Genomic DNA, 26559 nt, shown 5'->3' with positions numbered 1-26559 from the left:
TACAATAGTAACGTTTTTTCTTCTTCTTCTTTTTTTAGCTGTATTTGCAAGAAATAAGATTGGTGAAGTTTTAGAGAAGTGGGATTATTTTATGAGTGTCAGTTTGTATCTCACTTCTCCTGAGACATTTTTTTGTTTTCTTTTTTTTAATTCTTTTAATAGTTTGCATGTGACGAACACTGTTGAACAACAGGAACTTAATGTATTGTTTTGTTTGACATTTTTCCTGTCCTTCTTTATGCATGTGTACATCCGGGCTATATGTACATTGAGTTTCTGTTCATCATTTTTCCTTTGTTTTATGGGACCTGTCTATTTTGTGTTTGTCTGTAGGAAGGCCATTGCCAAGTCCGGTCTCCAGCACCTGTCATGCCAGCCCAGTGCTGCGGTGTTGGCCAAGGGGGAAACGGACCGAGAAATACGCAGCACAGTGGACTGGAGTGTGAGTAACACAAATCTCAATAATCAAGACTTCAGATCTCTATTCACTGTGCTCTTGATAGAGCTGCAGTTATTTAATGTGATTCTTTGTATTTGAGCAGGAATCCGCTCTGTATGGGGAGCACATCTGGTTCGAGACCAATGTCTCTGGGGACTTCTGTTATGTTGGAGAACAGCACTGTTACGCCAAGACCCTGGTGAGTGTGTGTTCTGTAGGAATGCCAGCGTAAGTCCCTCTTTACTCTGTTAAAGATAACAAAGTGAGTAAACAGAGGAGAGCAAATAGTGGGACGAAAGTGAGATGAGACAAATTCCAGATTAGAGAGATTATAAAATGGTATAATATACTGTACAGCAAAATGATGATGAAGAATATAGTAATGGATGGTAAAGGGAGAAATAAGAGAGATTCTCTCAGTTGCACATTTCTGTTTTTCACTTATTTTCTCTCTTATCGTAATGCTGCCCCCTGTTGGTTAGCTTACAGAATGCATTTCAGAATTTCAATTATGTGCACTAAATCATTATGATTTAGTTCTTGATTGTTAATTTTTCATCAAGTGAAGATCCCCTCAGTCAGAGCAAATCTAATGTCTCTTTTTCCCGTTTTTCACAGCAAAAGTCTGTTGCTCGAAAAAAATGTGCCGCTTGCAAGATCGTAGTTCACTCCATCTGCATTGAACAGCTGGAAAAGGTGAGTGCCGTTAACAGTGGCAGGTAGAGTTCAAGACTTGATCTGACACTGCATCACAGACCATACATGTTCCTCCCTTCAGTTATTGGACTGGAATGTTCCGCCCCAAGGGGAGGGGCTTGATGAGGTGCCTCTCAAAGACCCATCATTCAGAGTGAGAAACCCTCTAGCTTTTACTCAGACTCGACTGGGGCTAATGGATCACTCACACATCTGATCTTAGTAAAGACTGGTGACTGTCTGGCCTGATAAACCTAGAACAGCCAAATAACAGAAAGGTTTTCTTGCCAGACATGTTCTTTTTTCTTATTAGTACCTTAATCACTATCAATGTGATCGTTCAAGTCAGTGTGGGGTTGTTGGTGGAGTTTTATTTTACCCATGAGGCACAGATCCTGTGTGCTCACTCTTGAATCTGGCTGGGGTCTTCAACAGTTTCTGTCTGGTATGTGGGGCTGGTTGTGGTGAAATGATGCTTGAGCAGAGATGATTTTAATCATACTTCACACTAATCACTAATAAACTCAGAGAAGATGTAAAGTAAGTGGTGCTTTTGGTTTTGGTTCTGTTCTCATATTCACTTTAAAAAACCAAAATGTATGTTTCCCTCTGTAGAATTACAGAGGGACTACTGTGTGTTTCATTGTTGGGTTTTAAATTTGGGTAAATACTGAATAATTTTCTTTCAGATAAACTTCAGATGTAAGCCATCTTTCAGGGAGTCAGGTTCACGGAACATCCGGGAAGTGAGTTTCTTCTTTTTCTTTCTAAATATCTCTTCCATTCTGCCTGTTTTCCGATTCTGTCAAACTTATTGCTGTTAAACCTTTATAGCTTGATATAAACAGCCAACAGCAGTGTGCTAAAAGACAGTTGTTTTTTTGTTATTGTCATTGTATTTTTATCATTTTATCATTTTTTTTTTTTATCACAAGTTCTTCGTCTTCTTGATTGTTATTTGTAAGTTTGACCCTGGACTGTTTTACACACAACACTTCAGGGGAAAATGCTGTTTGCTGTTTAAATCTTTCTTTTACCCTTTGTACACGTCTCCTATGTCACTCTCACTGCTGTAATCCATCCCTCGTCTCCTCACCCCTATCTCTCCACTGCACTTTTGCTCCTCTTTGTGCCTTGTCTCTTCCTGTCTCCCATCTTGCCTTGTTGGGTTAGCACACCTGGCGACGCAGAGCTTTCAGAGGTCGCCGTGCTTTGGAGCAAATGAGAGGTGCTGCAGCTAAATGTAGTGCGCACCCCTCTATCACGCAGGTATCACACACACATCCACACAGATGTGATGACACCTTTGTACTTGGCTAAATGAGGGCTTGTACATTCCTGTTCTTTACAACACAATAAATAGATTTAGATTTGCTAAATTGCCCAGACTATTACCCTTAACCCTAAAAGTCATCTTAAAACTGCAAAAACATATTGATAGATAAGTTAATAATAATAAATGTATACTTAATTTTTTTTAATGTGAAAAATTGGAATATAGGTTTCTCTGAGGGAGTTTGTACACCAAGGATCTAAGCAGACATTTTCCCACACTCATACAGACATTTCATGATGACATTCAACTCTGAGTTTACAGGCATTTGGAAAACATCTCCAGAGGTCTTCTGTTCCCATGATTTCTGTTCTGCTGTCTGTTCCTGTTCATACCATACCCCAAACCTCAGATTTGATCTTAATACCCCCGAAGCACAACCCCACAACATTACTGCTTTGATGTGGCATTTTTAGCACAGATTGCCATAATCTATTGATGCCACAGCTTTATGAGATCTTGTGTTTTTTTTTTCATGGCAGCCAGCAATAGTTCGACACCACTGGGTCCATCGGAGAAGACAAGAGGGCAAATGCAAACAGTGTGGAAAGGTGGGAGGAATGGATCACAGCACGAGTGTAGTTGAGAAATTATGTATATTACATGTACGTTTCAAAAGACTAATGAATGAATTCTAAAGTTTATAACCGAATCTGATCTCCACCTACAGGGGTTTCAGCAGAAATTTGCCTTTCACAGTAAAGAGATTGTAGCCATTAGCTGCTCCTGGTGCAAACAAGCAGTAAGTCTCTCAGGCTGTATGCGTTAGTGTGTTTTCATGTCGCAGAGTATGTAAATGTGTGTAACTTTCCTCTCTTTCTCTTTTTGTCTGCAGTATCATAATAAGGTGACATGCTTTATGCTGCAGCAGATAGAAGAAGCGTGTTCATTAGGAGCACATGCTGCCGTTATAGTACCTCCTACCTGGATCATACGGCTTCGCCGACCTCAGGTGTGCACACATCCACACTTTGAATTAGATAATGAATTTAATTTGGTGGCTTGGTAAATTATTATGCAGTGATATCAGCATCTCTATGGCTAAATTAAATGTAAAACGCTAAATATAAACACCTTCCGTACAAACACTAAGGCATTCTGGCTAAACAGTGCTCTGAGCAGCATTTCTACAGACAGATCTAAATCTTCAAATCATGGTTTAGTATTACTTACTTTTGCAAATGTGTTGAGAACTTGAGAACTGGAGAGAGGATTTTCATGCTGAAATGTAAATTTTCCTCAACAGGTACTGTAGTTTTCCACTGTGTTTTTAATGAATGTGTTTGATTTTACTGTGGAGTGCATTTCTAATGTTATCGTGCGACTTTTTAACCATAGTCCTCACTAAAGTCAAGCAAAAAGAAGAAACGAACATCTTTCAAACGCAAATCCAGCAAGAAAGGAGCAGAGGTATGTGTACAGTCAAGTAATTGTTTATGTTTGCCAGATAATGATTCAGTTAAATAAGCAACACTTTGGGGGATTTTTACACCTTCACCCCTAGTCTCTCTCTCCCTCTCTCTCTCTTTCTTCTTAACCAGGAGGCTCGATGGAAGCCCTTCATTGTGAGACCAGTTCCCTCTCAACTCATGAAGCCACTGCTGGTGTTTGTAAACCCAAAGAGTGGAGGAAACCAGGTATTATAATTACACGCTATAACAAAGACATGAAGTAATTATTCAGTACTAATTACATTGATAATCATTAGATAAACAATAAAAATGATAAATCAGCTATTTCCCTCCGGCTGTCTCGTCCTCTCTCAGGGAGCTAAAATCATCCAGTCGTTTCTGTGGTGTCTGAACCCTCGGCAGGTCTTTGATCTCAGTCAGGGGGGTCCTCAGGAGGGGTCAGTACCTGCATGTGGAATACTTCACTACAGGAGTTCCCTGTTTTTGTCATCCAAATCAGTTTTTCATCAACTCATAAAAAAAGCAGTTAGTTTGGGTTGTCCTGCTTCAGAATAACAATACTTATCTGGCTCACTGGTATGATGTGTTTCAATAAGATGATTGTTGTTTATATGTGTATTAATTTTTTATATATATATTTTAGCTTGGAGATGTATCGCAAAGTTCACAACTTGAGAATTTTGGCCTGTGGTGGGGATGGCACGGTGAGTGTGTATGTTTATGTGAGAATAATCTGCTAAGAAATAGAAATAGTGTAATATTGTAGATGTTAGCTGAATGGTTTATGTAGGAATTATGAACCCCTCCACCAGGGGGCGGCACTGTGGTCTTATCTCCTAGCCTGTGAGCTGCAACACTGTTCAGATGAGTCATGTGTTTGTTGAGGAGTTTTGTTTGCTAACATATAATGCTAATGTGTGTGTCCTGGTTTACCCCACGCTGTCACATTTCTGTAATCCATCTGTGTGAGTAATTAAGAGTGTTAAAGTGGAGTCATATTTCATACCCTAACTTTGGTTTGGTAAAAGTGCCTTAAGCCCAACCGAAATGAGGAGTTTTAATCCACCCTTCCCATCGCTGGTCTTCCTCCCTGCTGAACAGCTGAACTGCTGTTTTCTGAGTGAAACACTCCAGGTGTTCTGCTGTGGTTCTGTGTGGTTCTCTAGGTTTGATGTGGTTTTACAAAACAATATATCTAACTCTGACTTGTTTGTCATTAAGGTTTTAGATGGTTTTAGCCATGTGTGTATGTGATAGGATTTTTTTGTTGTTGATTTTTATGGATTTTGTTCAATGTTTTTTAAATATTATTTAAATATCTCTCTCTCTCTCTCTTTATCTCTCGCTCTCTCTCTCTCTCTCTCTCACTCACTCACTCACTCACTCACTCTCTCTATCTCTATCTCTTTCTCTCTCTATCTCTCGCTCTCTCTCTCTCACTTTCTTTCTCTCTTTCTCTCTCTCTCTCTCTCTCTCTCTCTCTCTCTCACTCTCTCACACACAAAATCATGTTGATTGATGCTTCTTTGACTCAGGTGGGCTGGATTTTGTCCGCTCTTGATCAGCTGCAGCTGAACCCTTCTCCTGCTGTGGCAGTACTTCCTCTGGGCACAGGAAATGACCTCGCTAGGACGCTAAACTGGGGTGGGGTGAGTGAAATCTGCACAGTCAGACGCATTCATTTCAAACATCAGTCAGAAGAACTTTATTATATTCCTTGATTGTAAATTTCATTGTGATTCATGCAGCATAATCTGCTCATGCATTTGTAGAATGGTTTACTGAATGGACTTTTTTTGTACAACTGTATGCATGTAGGGTTACACAGATGAACCTCTAAGTAAAATCCTGTCTCACGTTGAGGATGGGAATATTGTGCAGCTGGATCGATGGAATCTCATTGTGAAGCCCAACCCAGAGGCGGGGTCAGAGGAAAGAGACGAGCAGGTGACAGACAAGGTACACTAAGAGCTCCACCCACAGGACGGTTTCTCTATGTTTAAGCAGCTGAAGAGTGACTGATGCTTTTCTGCTCCACAGCTCCCTTTGGACGTCTTCAATAATTACTTCAGCCTTGGCTTTGATGCTCATGTGACTTTAGAGTTCCATGAATCCCGAGGTTGGTGTTAAGGCACTAGTCTGTCATATAAATGTGACTGTTTAATAGCTAGACAGTGGCTGTGTGAGAGTAAAGGCTCGAGTTTCTTTTGCGAGGTCATACTTGTTGGTGCTAATTGAGATTAATGTTGGTTTGTCCTCTTACTCCTCAGAGGCCAACCCTGAGAAATTTAACAGCCGATTCAGAAACAAAATGTTCTATGCAGGGGTAAGTGAAACACACATAAACAGCCAAGTTGTCTATTTTCTAAATGCATGCTATTTTTTTATGTGTGTGTGTGTGTGTATGTATATATATATATATATATATATATATATATATATATATATATATATATATATATATATATATATATATATATATATATATATATAATTTATTTTTTTAGTTTTGACATTGTAATTCTCAGTCAAAATGTCATAATGGACTCTTCCAGTATGGTGGGCTCCTCCAATCATTTGGTCCACTTAATCTCCACCTCTATCTTACAATCGACTATGAGATCTGCCTTTATCCAATCTTTAAACAATGCATAGAAACAAGTCCCTGCCCAACATAATTTTTTTTCTTTTCAGTAACCTGTTTCTTTGTATCACAATACAGAGAAAAGTATCTGTTGCTACTTCTGTTAAACATCATGACTTTAATAATTGCAAACCTCTTTGTCAACCACAACATTAATAATGTGACGGTGAGTTGGCGGTGACAGAAATGCAAATGATGTTTCCTTTTTCTACAGACAGCGTTTTCTGATTTCTTGATGGGCAGCTCCAAAGACCTGGCTAAACACATTAGAGTGGTGGTACGTATGGAGCAGGCCGAAACAGGCCCCTTTGTGCAAAACAAGAGGGGAAATATGTGTGTTTTGAAATGCAAATGAAATTGCTGTGGTTTTTTTAGGTTTGACTCTTAAGTCTCTGCGTTTGCATGCTTGTTTGTTTGCATTTCTTCCTCTTGGTCTTTAGCACTGAGAGGTAGTCTGCCTAAATTTGAGTTGCAACCTTTTTTCTGCTGACTGTTGGTTTGTTTTGCTGACTTATTTAGTTTATACCTCTATCTTCTCTCTCTCTTATTCTCAATAGTGTGACGGCACAGATTTGACCTCTAAAATCCAGGATTTGAAGCTGCAATGCCTGGTCTTCCTCAATATCCCCAGGTAACACACACAATAATTTTCTGTTTGTTCTTTCTTACGCTACCATTCAAAAGTTTGGCATCTGTAAACTTTCCTCATGTTTTTGAAAGAAGTCTCTGATGCTCAGCAAGGATTTACTTAATCAAAATACTTTAAAAATATTTTTACAATTAAAAATAGCTATTTTCTATTTTTATGTATTTTTAAATGTGTTCCTGTGATGGCAAAGTTGTAGATAAGTCTGTGTGAAGAGTGCATGTTTGGATGTTCATATTAACACAGGTACTGTGCGGGCACTATGCCATGGGGCAACCCAAGTGAGCATCATGACTTTGAGCCTCAGCGTCATGATGATGGCTGCATCGAGGTCATTGGCTTCACAATGACATCACTGGTATGTTTCACCTTCTTGAATTAGTTTGAAGTGAGTTTTTATACTACGACTGGTGGATTTACAGTCCCCGAATTGTTTGTTATGACTGTAGGCCACGCTGCAGGTCGGAGGTCACGGTGAGAGGTTAAATCAGTGTCGAGAAGTCACCCTCACCACCTCTAAGTCAATCCCCATGCAGGTGGATGGCGAGCCTTGCAAACTAGCTCCATCTGTTATTCACATCTCCCTGAGAAACCAGGCCAACATGGTGCAGAAAACCAAGAGACGCACATCAATACCACTGCTCAACGAGTGAGTGCAACATGCTCCTGTGTGAATACTATATCATATATTCACTACATGGTTACCCTGGCCAGATATTTTTATGAGCTCTGTAGAAAAAAATGCTGTCAAGTCAAATTCATCTTTATCTTTGTCCCTTTTGTGTTTTCTCTTTTTGTCTTATGAATCCCTCCCAAAATAAGAGTGTTAAAAGGCAGAGGGAGAGAGAGTTTGTAACTATAATTGAACAAAAATAACTTACTTAGGGTGTCTAACACAACATCTTTTCCATGTAATCCAAACCAAGAAAAAAAAACTACACTGATGAGCTAACTTTTCTCGAGTGTGGGTAGTGTGTCTCACTTTTGTCCATCATCTCCGACCACATAACATTTTGTGCAGCAGTGGTAATATGTGACCCTGGACCACAAAACCAGTCTTAAGTGTCAATTTTATGATTTACGATCTTAAAGCTGAATAAATAAGCTTTCCATTGATGTATAGTTTATTGGGATCGGACAATATTTGGCCGAGATGCAACTATTTGAAAATCTGGAATCTGAGGGTGCAAAAAAATCGAAATACTGAGAAAAGCACCATAAAGGTTTTCCAAATGGATTCTTAGTAATGCATATTTTAATCAAAAAATAAGTTTTGATATATTTACGGTAGAAAATATCTTCATGGAACATGATCTTTAAATCTATAATTTTGACCCATAAGTTTTTGGGCTATTGCTACAAATGTACCCCACTGACTTAAAACTGGTTCTGTGGTCCAGGGACACACGTTATTGCCGCTGAATTCAGTCAGTAACTGGTTCTGGATTATTTACAATATTATCATGTGAAGTATTAAGTATTAACATGATATTAATATTTTAATTTTTTTTATCACGGTTATCACTAAAACTGGTATATAGCAAAACCCCAGGTATGTACTGTATGTATGTGACACCAAGGAGAAGGTCTGCAATTTCTGAATGAAAGAGCATGACTGCTTTTTAAAATGGCACAGCACCAAAATGTGTACACACACACACACATTTAAGTATTTGTATGAGCTGATGCTTAAAAAAATAGTTGGAGTGAGCAGAAAGTTAAACTGCTGGATTGAAGTCTCTTCCTATTGAGCGGTCACTGAAAGTGTGTAAATTTAGTGTGATTTATTCGCTGTCTCATTTCTTTTCCTTGACACTTGAAGTGAATAATATATTACCCTCATAAATGGCTGCTAAGGACAGACGCTTGCTTAGACCTGCTGAAATTAGATAATCGCTCTCTCTCTCTGTCTCTCTGAGGTTTTGATAATTTCACACTTGGCTGATTTGAGGTGAACGAATTGTATCAACGACAGATAGGCCTGTAATGAAACCTCATTTAAAAGCTAAATATCGGAAGTGGAGACAGATTTAATTAGTGTGGTGACAGCAGCACTGTTTAGTGAAGTGCAAGGCAGTGTCCCTAGCCAAGACCACATTATACTCACTGTTACACACAGCTGTTCTTGAAAGCTTTGTTTTGCACTGTACATCCTTTGTGTCTGCATGTTGTTGCTTCTTTATTTCTATACATGTTATTTTCCATCCAGTAGTCAGCAGCCATTTCCAGAACGATTACGGATCAGAGTGAGCCGCATCAGCATGCACGATTATGAAGCTCTGCACTACGACAAGGAGAAACTCAAAGAAGCGTGTAAGTAGAAAACACACACATTACAGTCCAGAAAATACACTTGTGACTCCTGATGTACTGTGATTAGAGGGTTAGTTCAAAGACATAACCATGTCCTGAGCACTGGAGGAGGGAAGGGTTGTCATGTTCGTTTGAATTAAAGGAATTCAAAAGTGGTTTAAGAAAACAAAGAAACAAGAACGTAAAAGATATTGTTGGTCTAATGGCCTGTTCACTCCAAGAACAATAACTGTAAAGATAACTATTAAGATCAAGATATCAGCATCCACACCAATACTGTTCTGTTTATTATAACACAAGCTGCAGTTATGTCTTCTGCTGCTTTAAACGCACCACTCTTTAAAAATCAGGTGGATTCTGATTGGTTGTCAATGTTTTTATTGTTTATCAGCTGGACAGAAACATTCAGAAAGATGTTCCACATTCCAGCAATAACATTCCTCTGTGTTTTTATCATTATAGTTGTGGTGTGGAATTATTTTTAAATGAAGTTATAAATGTTTTTGTCATCCTAGCAACAAACACAGCTGTGCTTAATGGAATGCAACAGAACAGCATCAAGAACATTGAATATTTGTAATTATTAGGGGGAGGAGGAAACGTGTCCTCCTCAATCCACTTGTCAAGTCTGATGATGGTTTGCAGGTTTCCAAGGGCTCCATCAAATCCCAAAAGCAAACCACATACAGTGCTAGTAATAAATGCTCCTGTGTACTCTAATAGTGCTTGAAATATCATGATCTTAACCTTTATCATCTCCATACAGAAATCTCTGTTGGTCAGACAGTGATTCATCTTTTCTGAATCATTAAAATATTGGTGTCTGGGATACTATGACTGTAGAGTATACCGTGAATTTTTTAAATCTTAGCTTAAATCTGTGTTTTAAAGAAGCAATGCTTATAAACAGCTGTTGAGAGAGCATGCTCACTTTTAACGGAGTACAGGCTTGGACCCAGAAACTCTATTTGTTATGTCACAACTTAACAAGTGGATATCTATAGTGGTTATGGCCCTAGGTTAGCTTGCTCAAAAATGGACAGAAGTCCTTTAGATTTTATTCAATGTATTTATTTCTCTTGTGTTTTGTAGAAGTACATTCAAGCTGCAGTTGTATTTCTCAGCACTAGGTGTCGTCCCATCTCTGCAGTGAGTGATTATTGCGTGAACTTGATAGAATTCATTGAATCTTTGAGAATATATTCAGATGCAGCTTTATGTTGCATCTTATGTGTTTATGACATTTGACCCATCAGAGATAACGTCACACATTTCTGGTTTTGGCTATGTATCAGCAACTATTCCCATAAATCAATTCTCAGCCTCACAATAAATTTAGAAAGATTTGTTTTATCCTTCTAGTGTGCAGGAATGTCTTTTGTGTGTTTGTGAGCAAGCAACAGTAAGGGCATATACATGTGCAGTTATAATCAAGATATTTGTCTAAGTATACATGACACAATTTGTAATCCGATCATTTGAAGTATTGAACACTCATTGCACATCACCTGTTTTTCAGATGTGCACTATGTAGAGACAAACTGTAGTGTGATTAACTTCCATACATGCTGCACAAAGCTGAGCTGCAATCATATTATCTAGGCCTGTTTAGTCTGTCATCTCAAAACAAAAACTGACTGCCGTGATGTTCATGTAACATCATAGAAAGACAAATTATTGCTCACTTTTAAAGTGCATGTCAGCTGTGAGGAAGCGATTAGCTCTTTGCCGTTCATAAAGCTGTTCTGTACTCTCTCCTTTGTGATACAAAAATATACCACACTTCCCTGTTTCTCATCTGCTTTCTGCTGTCAGTACCTCTGCACCCTTCAGAAGAGCCTTGACAATACCACCAACAGAACAGAAAGAGAGAGAGAGAGAGAGAGAGAGAGAGAGGAGAACAAACCTGAATTGAATTTGGGAATGACTATTCGGATGTTGCTAAGCAACCCAACATTCCTCAATGAAAGAGACCTCTCCCATCTTTCTCTCTCTCTCTCTCTCTCTCTGCTCGTTTCTTCCTTCTTCCACTGTCGCTTTCTCTCTGTGTCACTCTCTCGCTTCCCACTCTGTCAGAGAAGCTGGCTGTCCTCTTGAGAATGCTCATTTAATTTAGAAATATTACCCTGCCTCCGTCTCTGAAGCCTGTGAGGCTCAGCTCGGCTCGGCTCGGCTCAGGGTAGGGCATGACTACTGCTCCTCCAGCTTTCAGATCTACACTACTGTATCTTCATGATGCTAAGGGTGGTCGAGTCTATAAACTCTACAGTTAGGATCCGTGCTTTTTACCCTTGGACTTGAGAATATCCCTATGCATGAGAGGACACATGTACTGCAGACACATCATATTTCATCATATTCTCTCACTGACAGCACATTTAAGAGCAGGCCTACAGGCATGTGTCTACAAATTGCCTGCAGTGGTTTAGACTCTAGTGCAAGAAAAATGCCTCATCCTATTACTGTCCGACCCCGTTTCTTGAGGAATCTGTGGATTAGTTTGAAGGAGTTTGATTGGGTCTGAGCCAGTGCATGTTGCATACAACTGCCATAAACCATATTCATCAACTGTTCTGCTCACACATGTATTCATAGATACAGAGATGAATTAGCTTACACCATACATCAGTGGTTCCCAATCCTGGTCTTGGAGAACCCACCACCACTGCACATTTTAGATGTCTCTCTCTATTCAAACACACCTGATTCAACTCATCAGCTCCAAGACCTCAAATGTGTGTGTCAGATCAGAGACCAGACCGTAAATGTGCAGTGCAGGGGGTTCTCCAGGACCAGGATTGGGAAACACTGCCATAGTTTCTTTCTTTCTTTCGCAGTCGTCTTTTATTTTTAGTCTTTCGTCCACTGCTGATCAGCATCTCCTGAGAGGAACAATGTGGGGCAGGTTTCTCACAACACACAGTAGACTGTTACTGTGAGAGGGATAGAAATATTCTGTTTCTTCTCCTCATCCCTCGTTCTAACTTCTCTTTTTATCTCCTTCCTTATCGTAGCAATTCCACTGGGTCTCATCGTTGTCCCGGGAGACAGTGATTTGGAAGCCTGCAGAGCTCACATCGAGAGACTACAGGAGGTAAAAAAAAATTAGAAGGTTGGATAAAAGTGAGAAATCTAGAGGACCCGAAAAAAGAGAGGAGGGAGAGGTGTATGAGTTTGATTAATGATGGGAACAGTCAGTCACAGTCACTATATAATGAGGGAGAAGTTATACTGCTCTACAATAGCGAACAGTTGTGCTCAACTGAATTGTCCTTTAGGATGCAGATAGTACATCGAGTGGCCAGTTAATGAAAAAGCTATTATGAAATCAATGAACAAATTCATTTATTCACCCTCATGTTGTTCCAAACCTGTTTGATTTTCTTTCTTTTGTGGAACATAAAGTTTGTAACCAAACAGTTTTGGTGACCATTGACCATTGAAAAAAATAAATCTCATTAATTTCACAGAGAAAAGAAAGTCATACAGGTTTAGGACAACACTGAGATGAGTAAATGATTACAGAATTGTCATTTTGGGTTAATTACCACTTTAAATTATATCTAGCTATATAAACTATTTTTATATTGTTCATTGTTAGTACATGATACCTAATGCATTAACCAATGTTAACAAATTGAACCATATTGTAAAATGTTGCCCAAAAACCAAACATTAAAATATGTTGCTAATACTATAGCCCAACAATATGCATATTTATTAATATGACATACAAAATAAGAAAACTGTTTTTTAAATTCCGATGATGCCAAACTTTCTAGACAATAATACACAGAAAAAACTGGTGTTCCTGTAGCTCAATTGGTAGAGCATTGAGCACAAGCGCAAGGTTGGGGGTTCAATTCCCCGGGAGCACATGATAGGTAAGAATTTTTAGCTTGAATGCACTGTAAGTCGCTTTGGATAAAAGCGTCTGCTAAATGCATTAATTGAATTGAATTGAATTGAATTGAATTGAATTGATAACTGATTGGTAACTGTGTAAAAATGTTTTTCCTTTTGCAAATGAATCCATATTCAGCCTTATGTACTATTGTTTTTTGAATCCAAGCCAGCATCCGCCTCATGTAGCTTGTTTCTGTGAAGTGACGAATGAAATACTGTAGTTTAATCAGACACACAGTCTTTGACATCAGCGGCTAAAAGTAAGGTGTAGTGTTTTTAAAAAATCTATTCATATAATTTACTGCTGTGAGTATACTCATTTTCTGGTTAAGTGAACATTACTTTATGTATTTACCCTTGTTTTTCCCCTACTGTTGTGTGCCACCAGTTGAGAGCAGCTGGTATAGATGATCTTATCCATTCATTCCACACCATTCCTTGTTTTAGTTAATACTAAAATACAAAAAAAAAATCTGTCGGGAAACTGTTTTTATAACTTCACAATCAGATGAAAAAAAAATACTTCAAAACCAGTCAGAGTTTTCATTTCAGAGGTATAAGTGTAGTAAATGATGATCTAATTTTAGAGGGGAAATCTCTCTCACACACACTCTCATACACTCTGCAGCAGGTCATAATAAAACACCTTTCACAGTAAGGTTGTGTGAGTGTCTGTGGCACAATAAAATGTTCTTTAAAAATAAGAGTAGTCTCAAATTCCCATGCTCACATTCATTCACATTCTTTAGTGTGTTCTCTCAGAAACACTGTTGTCAACCTGCTGCAAACGTATATGACTGAGTATGTATCTGAACTGACTGGCTGATCTGATGGGCTTAGTGAGTGTTTATCTAATTGAATGGGGCCTCCTGCAGGACTTTGTGTCGTGTCACCCATCTCTGCAGCGGCTGGTGCTCCAGGTGGGTGAGACACCTGCGAGAGGTGAGACAGGCACTCCTGGAGCACTTTCAGGAACAAGCCTGGAAATACAGCCTGGACAAAGAACCGAGAAATCCAAACACAAACCCAAACTAGATCAACTTCAGCAGCACATTTGTGTACTCTAAAAGTAGGCTCGGAGGCAGACATGTTTACCGTGAGAGTGCATAAACCCCTAGAGAGATCAAGTGAGCAAGAGAGTTGGTTTTCAAATAGAGCTTAACATGATCCCTAAAGCAGAGTATTCTGCCATTCATCCTAAATCTCTCCCACATCAGAGATTAAGAGCACTCTAGCGCCTCCTAGACACTAACATGTTTATAGGCATGATGACCCTAACCCTTGTTAGTACAGCATTCCCTTATTACAGATGTTATGGGTGTAATTTCAAATAGTTGAATCCACTCGTTCAGAACTCGGTTCCCTGGATATTTCCTCTGGGTCCTAAGTGCTCCTGTGTGCTTTGTTTGGATGGATGCCTTGGCTCAAGTTTAGCCTCTGTTGAGAATGGCAGCCTTCTTTATAGTGATGCTGCATGCAGGTCTTGTGTTCTCGTGTGCTTTGTATGTAGTCTTTTGTAGTGTGTATTTGACTCTGTTGCATGACTTATGTAGATCTACAAATGGCAGTTTGCTGCTTTAGGGAAAGAACTAATGTGACCGAAAATAAGACAGGTCTTTGTGTGTGTGTGTGATGAAAATGGTAAACTAATGCATTTCATATACTGTTCATTTGCTTTGAGTGGCATACACTAATCAGTATTTTACCAACCGTTCTTCTTTTCCTATCTCCTACCCTGTACTTTCTTCTCCTTTCATTCACAGGAAGGTGATGGGACGAAATTGAAGGCTTTGTCATCTCAGAGGCTGTCTCCAAAATGGTGCTTTCTTGACTGTGAGTACTCACATAGTCTGGATGTTAGAATTCAGAGTCCGATCTCTGGTACTGAACAGCAAGTGTGCCATGGTGGTCCTCAAGAATGTGGGCTGGAGTTGTGTTTATCATTGCACAAAGCTGGAGGAGTTTGCCGTGAATAAAATGGCAAAGAGTAAAGGTCAGAAATTCAAAACCATGAGTCAGACCCACAAAATATTTTCTTTTCTCAGTGCTAGAATCAAAGCTAGGAAAAGACAGAGTCATGAATCTCCATACTAAAGAACAGAATCTACTGACAGACTTTTATTCATCAAGGATGCAATAAATTGTGCGTTGTGTTTTATAATGTTTAAAATATTTTTTTAATAAATGCTGTTCTTTTGAAGTTTCTATTAATGAAACTTAAGAATAAAAGAAATGAATGGCTGCCGAAAACTCAGCTTTTCCATCATATTAATACATTTTTAAATATATTCCATACATTTTTTAAATAAATGCAAATAGGGAACAGTTTTTTATAACATTATAATATTTCACATAATTACTTTTGTTTACTGTATTTATGATCAAATAAATGCAACCCTGGTGAGCATGCAGTAATAGAGTTCTTTCAGAAACAGTAATTCATACTGACCTCAGGGTTTTGAACAGTAGTGTATTTAACAGTGCTTTGTTTGATTTACGCTCCACCCTACAAGCTCATTGTTGGCATTATGCATACCTTCATGTGAACAGCCTTCCAGTTCTTGTAGTAATCTCCTTTTTGATCAGTGTGAAGCTGTGAAGATGTGGATTAACATCAGCTCAATGAAAAGTGGAGAGTGTGACTAAGTCTTGATGAAAGGATGCAATGATGTGTTCACAACCTAGTAGTATCAATGCACACTTATATAGTGTCATATAATGGCAACTCATTTTAAATGCATTGATGAGAGAAAATGATTTAAGTCTATTAGATGACATTCTTTATATGTAAACATTCCTTAATGCACTGAACTTTCAGGAAGCAAAGAGATAAGTATACACATGAATTCCATGAGAACTGATAATTAAATAAAAATAGCTATTCACATACAGGTGATGCTTTTGTTTAGAGGTGCATTGAAGTATTGACGTTGAAAGGGCCATCAGACTTCCTTTTGACAGCATCTCAAGATACAGAGAGTCAGTCATCATTATACACAAATACTCTTTGACAGTCACATTTACATAGATCCGTAACTGCTACACATCAAACCAGTGAGGTAGTAGATCACCCTGTGAATCCCCTCTTCAATTCTTGCATCTTTCCACCTTTCATTCCAGTCCCTCCTTCCTCTCCTCCCACCGGCCCAGAGCAAAACTCATCTCCTCATTTCGAGACTAAAAAGCTTCAGAGGGCTTTATTACCAGAGCGGAGAACTGCAGGATGAGTCAGAACTGTTCTGGGTGATTGTGGCAGCACTTCTGATCTCGGCTCAGTGTTATGAAGTTACTGTTAAATAACTACAGGTGCAAGCAGGGGGAAAGTCTGATCTGAAGCCAGTGTTACACAGTTGATCAAGGATCATCGTAGATCATTCATGCCCCACAGTGTGAGGAATCATGTGTATTAATTTCTTATGCTGTAAATGTGTTATCTTCAGGTATGTGGACAAGCTCGTGGGAATTTATGTATGCATTTCCAGCATGTGCATTCTCTTTGGGAGTAATTTGTTTGAGACGTGAGACCCACAGCAATCTCTGTTTTCCCGCTCATTAAGACCACACTAGGGGGGTGTTTTGTGTCTGTGTCACACACCTTCACAAATCCAGCAACATTTTGGCAGCCTCTGATTCACTAAGATCATCTTACTGACATTTGTCGTAGCCGAGCCTGTCCAGGAGTGTCATGGGCCCATGTCAACTATGAACATATTTCTATTCTTTCTTTGTTAAGACCCAGCTAGGTTAGGTTATACTGCTGAAAATGATTGTACTCCAAAAATCAAAATCACTATAACACACACTGAATGACTACTGAAAAAAAAAAATAACCCAGGGTTTTATAGAGTGAAGACTTTGAAACAATACTGTTGTGTGTCCTGTCATCTCTTCTGCTTGAACTTGCTCTTGAATGTCTGGTTCCTAATCAGAGGCCTGATTTGTGTTGTTTTGTGTTTGCAGCTACAACAGCGGATCGTTTCTACAGGATTGATCGCGCTCAAGTGAGTCTTCCGTACAATATTTCTTGGAATAATTCAAACTAAAGTTGAGCAATTTGGGGTATCCACAAACAAACCATTCACATCTGTCTGGTGTCTGTGTCATCCCTCAGGAGCATCTTAACTACGTGACAGAAATCTCTCAGGATGAGCTGTTCGTTCTGGACCCAGAGCTGGTTGTCACAGAGACGGTCAGCACATCGCCAGGTATGCCAGACCTGGTGGATTCCTCTGGTGATGCCCCATCTGATCCATGTAAATTTGCCTTCCCATCATCCTCCTCTTCTCCACCAAACTCACCCGGTCCCAGGTGAGATATTGTAAACATACACAGACAAACACAAATGGAACCGTTTAAATGTATCCAGTGCCACTGTGCCAGCTAATCTTTGCCTTTCTTGTCAGTTTAACGGTGTAGTGATGAATGAGTTACTTTATACACACCTTCGTACAGGAGACACTTTCATTATAAGTGGCGGCTAATAACTCCGATGGCTGTTAGCTGTCAGCAGCTTCTGCTCTGTAATATCAGCCAACAGGGAGCAGTAGAGCATCGAGATGGCTAGTGGCAGGCTTTGTACAAATGCTACATTAACAACACTAATTCTAATGTACCGATAACTGTATTTTTAACATCCATCTTGGGTGCCTTATAGCTGTTGCTTTTGAGATGCTTTTTATATCGTTTTTCTATGTACACTTGTGTGTAGGCAGGTTTATACATGAATGTCTATACATGTTTGCTTGTGCAAATGATAGCAGGATAATTGTGGTTCAGCGTGAATAAAACCGAGCGTTTCCTGCAGCACAGAGCTTGATCCGATCCTCTATTTATAGAAGCCTGAAAAAGTCATACAGCACCGCAGCCCATGCTAATCTCCTGTGTGTGTGTGTGTGTGTGTGTGTGTTCAGAGGGGTAATAGAGCTCATGAAAGAGAAAAACAATACAGACAGTAATTTAGCTTTATTTCTGTATTTCTGTCTTTGTGAATCTTTAATATTTAATTATTAAATTATTGGATTTAAATTATGTCAAAATATTTAGCTTAAGCTTCATCATCACACATCTTTTCTATTTGGTAAATGTAAAAGGTCTGTCAGAAGTGTGCATTTATTTATTTTCTATAATTATATTATTTAACCTTAGATTAATATTTTGAAGAAAAGAATGAACTTCTATTGCTGGTACAGGCCGGTTAATGGCAGTCAGTGCTGATTTTGTGCTGGTCAAAGGTTGGTCATTCTGGTGAAGCTGATTGACCATGGTTAAAGGGGTCTTATGATGTTGCTAAAAATAAAATTATTTGGTGTAATGCAATGTGTTTATGCAGTTTAAGGTTAACATACTGTACATTACTGTTGCTCCTCTATGCCCTGCCTTTCTGAAACGTGTAGATTTTAACAAAGCTCATTTTTCTGAGAAGCGTATTGCGCTGATTGGCCAGGAATGTAGTGCGTTGTGATTGGCTGAATACCTAAAGCATGTGACGGAAATGTTATGCTCCTTACCAGGTTCAGGAAACTTTCCTCTGTAAAATGCGCTGCACACACTCAAATATTTGGGTTGTAAATAAAACTTGACCACTGATTTCTTCTTGTGTCCTCTTTTGGAAGACCAAACAAAGTAGTTTGGTTTTCTCAATTAAACACACAGTGTCTACATGAGACTAAATAAGAATAAAAGTTACGCCTTCTTTCTTTGTGTACACATCTGGGCGGTGTTATGCAAATCTTCCCACACAGTGACCTAGATATGTGGGGTGTGTTTGAACGAGATGTTTTAGGAAGGCTTGGCTTTAGAAAGAATATGTCTTTAGGTTTGAGACTTTAATCTTTGCGACTTTACTGATCTTCTGTGTGCACAAACAGCTTTTAACACTCCAGAGACAAAGGAAAACATGAAATGTCATCATACTGTATGACCCCTTTAATAGTGAAGAAGCCTGGTGAGCAAACCTGCATGCTGGGATCCCACAATCCGGCATCCAAAATGCAACATATTTTAAGGTTCAAAACTGTGGGGTCAGTAATATATATATATATATATATATTTTTAAAGAAATGAATGAATTTAAATTTAAAATAAATAAATAGATAATCACAGTTTCCACAAATTGATTGACCAGAATGATTGAATATGATTGCTTTGTGCTGTTTGAGTCTGGTGATGATGTCATGATTGTATAACCCAGCGGATAGGAGCTTTTGTTTGTGGCTCCCAGTGGAGAACATTGAGTGAACCCTCAGGGCACTTTCAGTCCTGATGCTGTGATTGTGAGATAACAGTCTGCCTTTTGTCTTTAGGGGCTGTGGGTACTGAAATATCCTTTATCTTTCTGTATTTGAACTTCAGAATGTCTTTCTCTTACACTCGATAGTTTCACTGTAAATGTGTCATTTGTCAGCCTTAATGATTCAAATACTACCTTTTCTCTCACCCTTTTTCTTGGGTTCACTCTAAGCCACTTAGGATTTCCACATCAAAGCTGAAGTTTTCTTTAATTATTCTTGTTTACTTCGATAATTGTGTGGTGTCTATTGAACTCTGTTGTGTTAGAAACAGCACAAGCATACAAAGCTACAAAATGTGGTTTCTGGTTCTGTAATGATTCCTCAAATACACGTCTGGGTTCTTTTTTCTTTTAAACATTGAAAAGCAGCAACATAAAAGATTTCAGATATCATTATGTCCATTCGCTTTGCTTTATGTTGCAATAGGCTTGGACATTTTCTTCTTTGTCAATACTTAAACACAGTTTCTGCAGTACTAATGACATGTTTGCGAAGCAGCGACAGTCTTCCAGAGTTTCAGAGAACTTTGGCTCGCTTTCTTGTAATTGACATCTGTCCTGTTTCCTCAGCTCATCCTTCTTTCCTTCCATTTTTGTCCGTCTTTAATTTAGCTGTTTTGCATTTCATCTTTTTCTTTTATGTATTAAATCAGTGTCACTTTTTGTTTTGGATGGAATTTTTTGGCAACTTTTCTGCTCTTGATTTGTTGTTGCTGATGCGTTTGGCAGGCATTATTACATCCCTTAACTCCCTTGGGCATGAAATAACGATCTCTCGCCGAGGCAACATTGAACATGCTTTTGCTCAATTCAGAATCACACAGAATCGCTCATGAAAGGAATATTAAATTAACAAAAAGATGTAATTAGCCTTTGTGGTGTTCTCTTTATGGTGTTAAGTGCTGCGTTTGCCAGGGTGACCTGTGGGTGAACAAAGTGACTGGAAGCTTTTTTTTTTCTTTAGTCACTTGGAATGTCTTCGTCATGTTTTTGCACTGGTTATGCTTTTCCACCAAAAGAGATCAGACTGCTGTAGGGTGATACATGCACTAGTGAAGATCAAAGTATAGTGTCTTTCTCTATCTCTCTGTCTCCATCTGTCATCTCTCCCTTTCCATTTTCTCTCACATAATAAAACTAGTGGTCCACCGAAATAGTTTTTTTGACAGCCGATTGCGATAACTTAGAGAGCAGGGTGACCGATGGCCAATATAAAAAGTTTCAAGTTTGTAGATGTCCAGTGAAGCTGATCCAGTGATACTAATAATATAAAAGCAATCGCTATAGTACTTTTTGAATACTTTTTGATTCCTTTTGTTTAACAGTTCTATCGGTCAATAAGAACAGTCTGTTAAACGGCAACAGCGCCGTCAAAATAAAAGTCCTGCCTCAACACATTGGTCAAACAGATAAACTAATCGGCCGATACCAATATTTCAGTATGATATTTCAGGTGTTTTTATTAACCAGACAGTAATTGTGGGTCTTTTGCTTTTTATGTTACAAAGACTTTAGAACAATTACAGAACTAGCTCACACATCAATAGATTTGTTAGCAGTTGGAATGTGGTACATCACATCATTTTGTTTATTTTTATTTTTTGGCTTCATATATAGTTACTGGCCTGCTGTTTCAGTACCAAATAGTGTTCTTTATAATGTGTCTGTGTGTGTCTCTCTCATTGTTTTTTCAGGGGTGCAGAGCTCCAGAGAAAGCGTGTTTCCAGTGACAGTTCTGTGGCAGAAGCTCTTGCACACAGTGACTCGCTCAGATCAGCCAAACCAGCTCTCAGCAGGTAAGAGCCACACAGAGAACGTTTATGATCCTCTAGAACACATCTTGAAACACCAGCCACGTGGATCAAGCCTGCTGCCACACACAAATCGTTTTTTTCTTTCTTTGTCAGGCTGAATGTTTTTGCATGTTATTTTTGATCTACATTCGTATGGCCCTAAGCAGAATATTGAGTTCTGTGCTAGTATGAGAGATGCTGATCTGTGAATCTTGAGTAGTTCTGTGAGAGAACTCTTTCTAGCTTATCTTTGTTATAGCAAAAAATAACTTACTCCTTTTACATATCTCTTTTTGTGAGGTTTTTTGACGATATACACAGTATGTAGGGCTGGGCAGTATGAAGTATCTCAGAATAACTTCATTAGTTGTTTATACTTGCTGTACAACTACACAACTAATGTGTGTATAATTGTTTAAGAACGGTTTTATAACCGTTTCGACCGTTGTATCTCGTCCAGTCAGAGTCAGTACCAAGTACCTTCTTACTGCATTACTTTTGCTGTTTTGAGTCTTTTGTTTTTGGCTTAAATACTAGATTTTTAATTTATAATAAATAATCATTATTATAATGTAATAATAATGTATAATCACATTTTATTCTGCATTCTGAACAAAAATAGAAAATCAAATGAGTTGAGGTTCTCTTGAAAAGATGTGGAAATGTGCTCATCTGTGTGCCTGGGTCTGTGTGGGTTCATTTGCAACTTCAGCTGTGGCCACCAGGCTTTTTTTGTTAAAAGGATGACATCTCATTTACTGTGCAGAAAGGCATTTTGCGTTTTCCTTGCACTGTGTGTGTGTGTGTGCATGTGTGTGTGTGTGTGTGTGTGTGTGTGTGTGCATGTGTGTGCGTGCATGTGTGTGAGAGACAGAGAGAGTGCATTCAAAGGATTTTGTTTAAGGTTTTTTAAGGATGCATTTAATAGTTTCCAATGAGCATTTCATGAGGGCTGCATAAAAGTTTAACTCTTTTCACATGTATGCCATAATGCTTACAGTACAATGAAGAAAATGCTGGAATATTATATTTGCTTAGAATATATATCCATGTTGAAGATTTTGTAAGGCATAAGTCTCCAGAAATGATAGTTTTTTAGATCATTTATATTTAGTTAATTTATTATTAGAAAGACATTAGGCTCCTGCTTCTTGTGATGATGTGTGTATCTGTTGATGTGTGTATATGTGATCAGGGGAAGATAAGGAACATTTTCCTTAGATGCCCTTTAGTCTCCCCGACCTCAGAGAAATGAACCAATCACTGGAAACAGGCCAAGAGATAAAAATGCAGAGAGCTGCTGGCAACGAACAGTTAGGTTTTACTGCTCAGGAAACGTAAGGTTAGCAATGGCTTACTGTTTTCTGGTCTTGTGTAACATCAGTTCTGTAAAGCACAGAGGGCTGTCCTGGACTCAAAAACTCCTAAATGATGGGCTCTTTGGGTCCCATTAAGTTTCCCCTAGGGTCAGAGATATCTCCGTAAAGGAAACTCCAATGTCTGTCTGTGGTACATTATGTAACATTTGTGTTGGCCATGGATTGATATGCTCCAGTGGGGTCCAGGCCACAACCCTGCCTGAGGGGTGGAATATCTTTTCAGACCAGACATCATAGAACCACTGCTGTTTGTAATGGTGAAATGTGTCTGCATTACATCACATGATAAATGCTGTCTTTAAAATGCCACATCAACTCAATCCACACTTTTTATTGCCATCTTGTTTTATTTAAATAAATAAAAATGTATCTGTGTGTTTGTGTGTTGTGTGTGTGTTTTATTTATTTTCCATGCCATATCCTGTATAGCATTCTGGTTAGGGCTTGTTCTATTATTTTTCCAGCACAAAGCACAAAGTGCCTAACAGACTCTTTATACCTGCATGTGATTTCATACTTGATTTTATACTTGATTTTTTTTTTTTCAGTTGATAGAAGATTGTCACAGCTCATACTTTAAAATATTAATTACCTTAAGAATATTCAGTACTCAAAATGCAACAAAACGGTGTTACCACATTCTATTTATTGGAAAATTCATGCTGAATTTTTGATTTGCCCTCTTTTCATGCATATATTTAACAGTGTATATCTAATTTTACAATACACAGTGAGCATGTACTGTATGAGCTGTGCACAGCCAACAGAAAACAAGCTGTTCAAAGTCATAACAATGACAGAGCAGATCTAATACAGCATTTTATTTACACCAAACCAGAACCTAAAACCTTAACTGTACCTAAAATGTTTATAAAATTTTTTGCCATGTAAGCATCGATATTTCCTTTGGGAAATGCAAATCTCATTGGTACTGTATCACTGTTATGTCAAACGATGAATGTTTATGGTTGTGTATTTATAATTTTTGTCTTTTGATGTTTTGAAGGGTGGGGGGTGTACATCGCTCAAATACAACAGCAGCAGATTTCAAACCTACCAGCAGGTGAGACAAAGCTTCACGACTATGTGTCTGTATCCCTCTCTGTTCCTTTTCAGTGGCATCTTCTCAGAGCTGCTATAGATATTATTGGGCTGGTGTTCACAGAATCCATTTTTATTTTCCACTTCACTGCTTTTTGGTTTTCTATGTACTGTAAACAGCTGCTAAACCGACATCTTTGACAATCGCGGTATGTCTCGCTGTTTTTTCAGCGTCTCGCACATCATCTCCGTTTTGAAAACACTATGAAAGGATAAAAGAAGTTCGACTTTTACCTTGAGACCTTACCTTTTTTAATCCAATTTTCATTCAAACTTTTCATCCTATGATCATTTATGATATTTTTTTTTTTTTTTTTTGGTGAACTGTCCTTTTAAGGGATGGCTTCAGCGTGGTATAGACAAGCACAAAGATGGCTTGTTCAAATTGTGGCAGCCTGAAAACCTCATCAATCTGTTCTCATACAACATTATCTGTTGCAGTTCCCATATTTTACATCTCATCAAAACCTCAAATCGGCTTAACGTTCTCGAAAGTTTGATTAAACCAGCAGCTTGTGTGTTTATCTCTGTCTACCAGGGAAATTGATTAGGTTGTTGGTTTAATTTTCAATAGGAGCCTTATTAATTGATGCATGTTTTATGTTGTTTTTCTGTCTTACATAAATTAGGGATTTGTATTTTCCTCTGCAAGGGAATTATAGCCAGGCTCATGAGTAACTCTCAGTCTGAGGCAGATTTACATCTGAACATTGATATTCGAAGCAAATAACAACAGGAGAACGCAGAGCTGGAGTGAGAGATTAGCCCCTTGTTTCCTGTGCAGTCTGAGCGAACCGTCTTTAATGTGGTGTCTGCAAATGGTAAATCAGGAGGAGCATAATAAAGGTTATATTGATGAGGAGAAGGAAACAAGGAAAGATGCGCCAGAGCAGCGGGGGCATTGCAGGCGTCATTATCAAGCTGAGATCCCGTTGATAGCCAGGTCTGATTGGTCCCTTGTGAGCTGAGCTTTGTCCTTTTGAAACTTCCTACATTTAAGTTTATTGAAGTTTCCTCCACTGGTATTGTATTCCCAGCACAGACCATCAAGTACCCTCATTAAGATCTGCTTTTGGTAAAAGAAAGACTTCTGCTCATAAATCTCAGTGGTGATTAGAGGAGAACATTACAGTCCACAATCAATAATAAAACTACATCGCAAACGTGATTTGTTGTATTTGTGAGAACTGGTTGGAGCTGGTGTCTCTCAAGAGCTAATAAGGGATTTCTGGACTCATATCGAATAATTGGCCTAATGTCACATTTCTACCCTTTCTGTAAACATGTTCAATTACTAGCAATGACAGTTAACAAAAACTGAATGACCCCATTAAGCTATTTTGCAGTGTTGAGCATGTGTGTGAGTGCGGGGTGTCTTTTTGAGTGTCTTTGAGTGTGTTGTGAAAGAAGACTGAGGAACATCAGTAATTATACAGTTGCCGTCTGGGTCACATACCAATGAATGGTTCACACATGTTTAAACACTGGATGATCATTTAGGCTGGGGGAATAAACCACTGCCGTCTTTTCCTCTGGGATATGATGATTAAAGCGATTCATTTGCCATGATTCATGTCACATGCATCAAGCTCTCTTAATGCTTAGAGATTTGAGAGACAGTCAGATCTTTCCTTCTCATGCACTGTAATGTGAGTCCCAACTCGCCTTTTTCCATCTGAAGAGGATGAGGTTGTATCTTAGCAAAATGGATTTGGCTGAAAATAAATGTGGATGCTGATCACTTCAGCAAGAGTAACTCTATGATGGATGAATCTGTTTAAAGTGGTTCAGTTGTGTGTTTCTCAGCAACATTCAGTCACACAGGAGAATCTCTTCCTGCTGCTCTGGTCATTCCCAATGGCCGACCAAAGATCAGTGTATTTGAACATCATTTGTCATCATAGAGCTATATGAGAAGAAAAATTATGATTGATAGAGAGCGGTTTTGATAGCTGAGAGCGATTTATGGTTTCAGGGATAAGAAATCCACTTTCGTGAGAAAATTTCTCTGCATGGAGTCTTGCAAGGCTAGAGGAGGCATGCAGACAATACAGCAAAGGTGTGTGTGTGTGTGTGTGTGTGTGTGTGTGTGTGTGTGTGTGTGTGTGTGTGTGTGTGTGTCTGTGTGTGTGTTGAAAAGGCATGTCAGAGCCCAGATTTATGAGCCTGTGAACCGCTTTTAATTATGGGATACACTCCGATTCCTTAGTCAGGTTAACTCTCTTTCTTCTTCTTCTCTCTCTCTCTCTCTCTCTCTCTCTCTCTCACACACACACACACACACACACACACAATCATTCATAGACACATCAGAATGGAAACGTTGTGTTGTGGCTTTGGCTTAGGTGTTCGTGAACTCCTTTACCTTTCCCGCCCTTTTTTTCTGTCTCACTCAATTTGAGGCAATGTGTTTGAAGTGAAACAGGTTTTCAGCTGACCATAATCTGACCCCTCTTTGACCTCTGACCCCTACATTGCAATTCATTATGGTACACCAAAGATCTGAATTAAAGTCAAGTCTTATATGAAGAGCTGTAGGACGTTCCTAGTGTCGTGTTTCTGCTGAAGAAACACATCTCAGAGCAACGGTACTTCAAGCAAAGTTCAG

General features: G+C 38.8%; 1 protein-coding gene across 9 annotated transcripts in view; it reads left to right on the top strand.

The window, feature by feature from the left end:
• LOC113051454 (diacylglycerol kinase zeta-like) overlaps positions 1 to 26559 on the top strand; it is a 105334-nt gene that overhangs the window by 69438 nt on the left and 9337 nt on the right. For 3 of the 9 annotated variants that reach the window (XM_026215212.1, XM_026215215.1, XM_026215207.1), the window contains 28 exons: positions 334 to 442; positions 543 to 638; positions 1058 to 1135; positions 1218 to 1289; positions 1825 to 1881; positions 2951 to 3019; positions 3139 to 3210; positions 3304 to 3420; positions 3807 to 3878; positions 4010 to 4105; positions 4235 to 4317; positions 4524 to 4584; positions 5416 to 5529; positions 5699 to 5839; positions 5921 to 5999; positions 6151 to 6206; positions 6739 to 6801; positions 7082 to 7155; positions 7417 to 7528; positions 7620 to 7819; positions 9380 to 9483; positions 12498 to 12577; positions 14265 to 14309; positions 15153 to 15222; positions 17350 to 17390; positions 17501 to 17697; positions 21373 to 21474; positions 23857 to 23913. In XM_026215212.1, coding sequence (XP_026070997.1) covers positions 334 to 442; positions 543 to 638; positions 1058 to 1135; positions 1218 to 1289; positions 1825 to 1881; positions 2951 to 3019; positions 3139 to 3210; positions 3304 to 3420; positions 3807 to 3878; positions 4010 to 4105; positions 4235 to 4317; positions 4524 to 4584; positions 5416 to 5529; positions 5699 to 5839; positions 5921 to 5999; positions 6151 to 6206; positions 6739 to 6801; positions 7082 to 7155; positions 7417 to 7528; positions 7620 to 7819; positions 9380 to 9483; positions 12498 to 12577; positions 14265 to 14309; positions 15153 to 15222; positions 17350 to 17390; positions 17501 to 17697; positions 21373 to 21474; positions 23857 to 23913 — 2517 coding nt within the window. The remainder of the gene's footprint in view (positions 1 to 333; positions 443 to 542; positions 639 to 1057; positions 1136 to 1217; positions 1290 to 1824; positions 1882 to 2950; positions 3020 to 3138; positions 3211 to 3303; positions 3421 to 3806; positions 3879 to 4009; positions 4106 to 4234; positions 4318 to 4523; positions 4585 to 5415; positions 5530 to 5698; positions 5840 to 5920; positions 6000 to 6150; positions 6207 to 6738; positions 6802 to 7081; positions 7156 to 7416; positions 7529 to 7619; positions 7820 to 9379; positions 9484 to 12497; positions 12578 to 14264; positions 14310 to 15152; positions 15223 to 17349; positions 17391 to 17500; positions 17698 to 21372; positions 21475 to 23856; positions 23914 to 26559) is intronic. The other 6 variants (XM_026215216.1, XM_026215217.1, XM_026215210.1 and 3 more) reach the window with 4 other exon arrangements.

Source organism: Carassius auratus, chromosome 32 (genome assembly GCF_003368295.1).
Source record: "Carassius auratus strain Wakin chromosome 32, ASM336829v1, whole genome shotgun sequence".
NCBI lineage: Eukaryota > Metazoa > Chordata > Actinopteri > Cypriniformes > Cyprinidae > Carassius > Carassius auratus.
The sequence above is the reverse complement of the archived record's forward strand: the minus strand, read 5'-3'. Positions and strand labels throughout refer to the sequence as shown.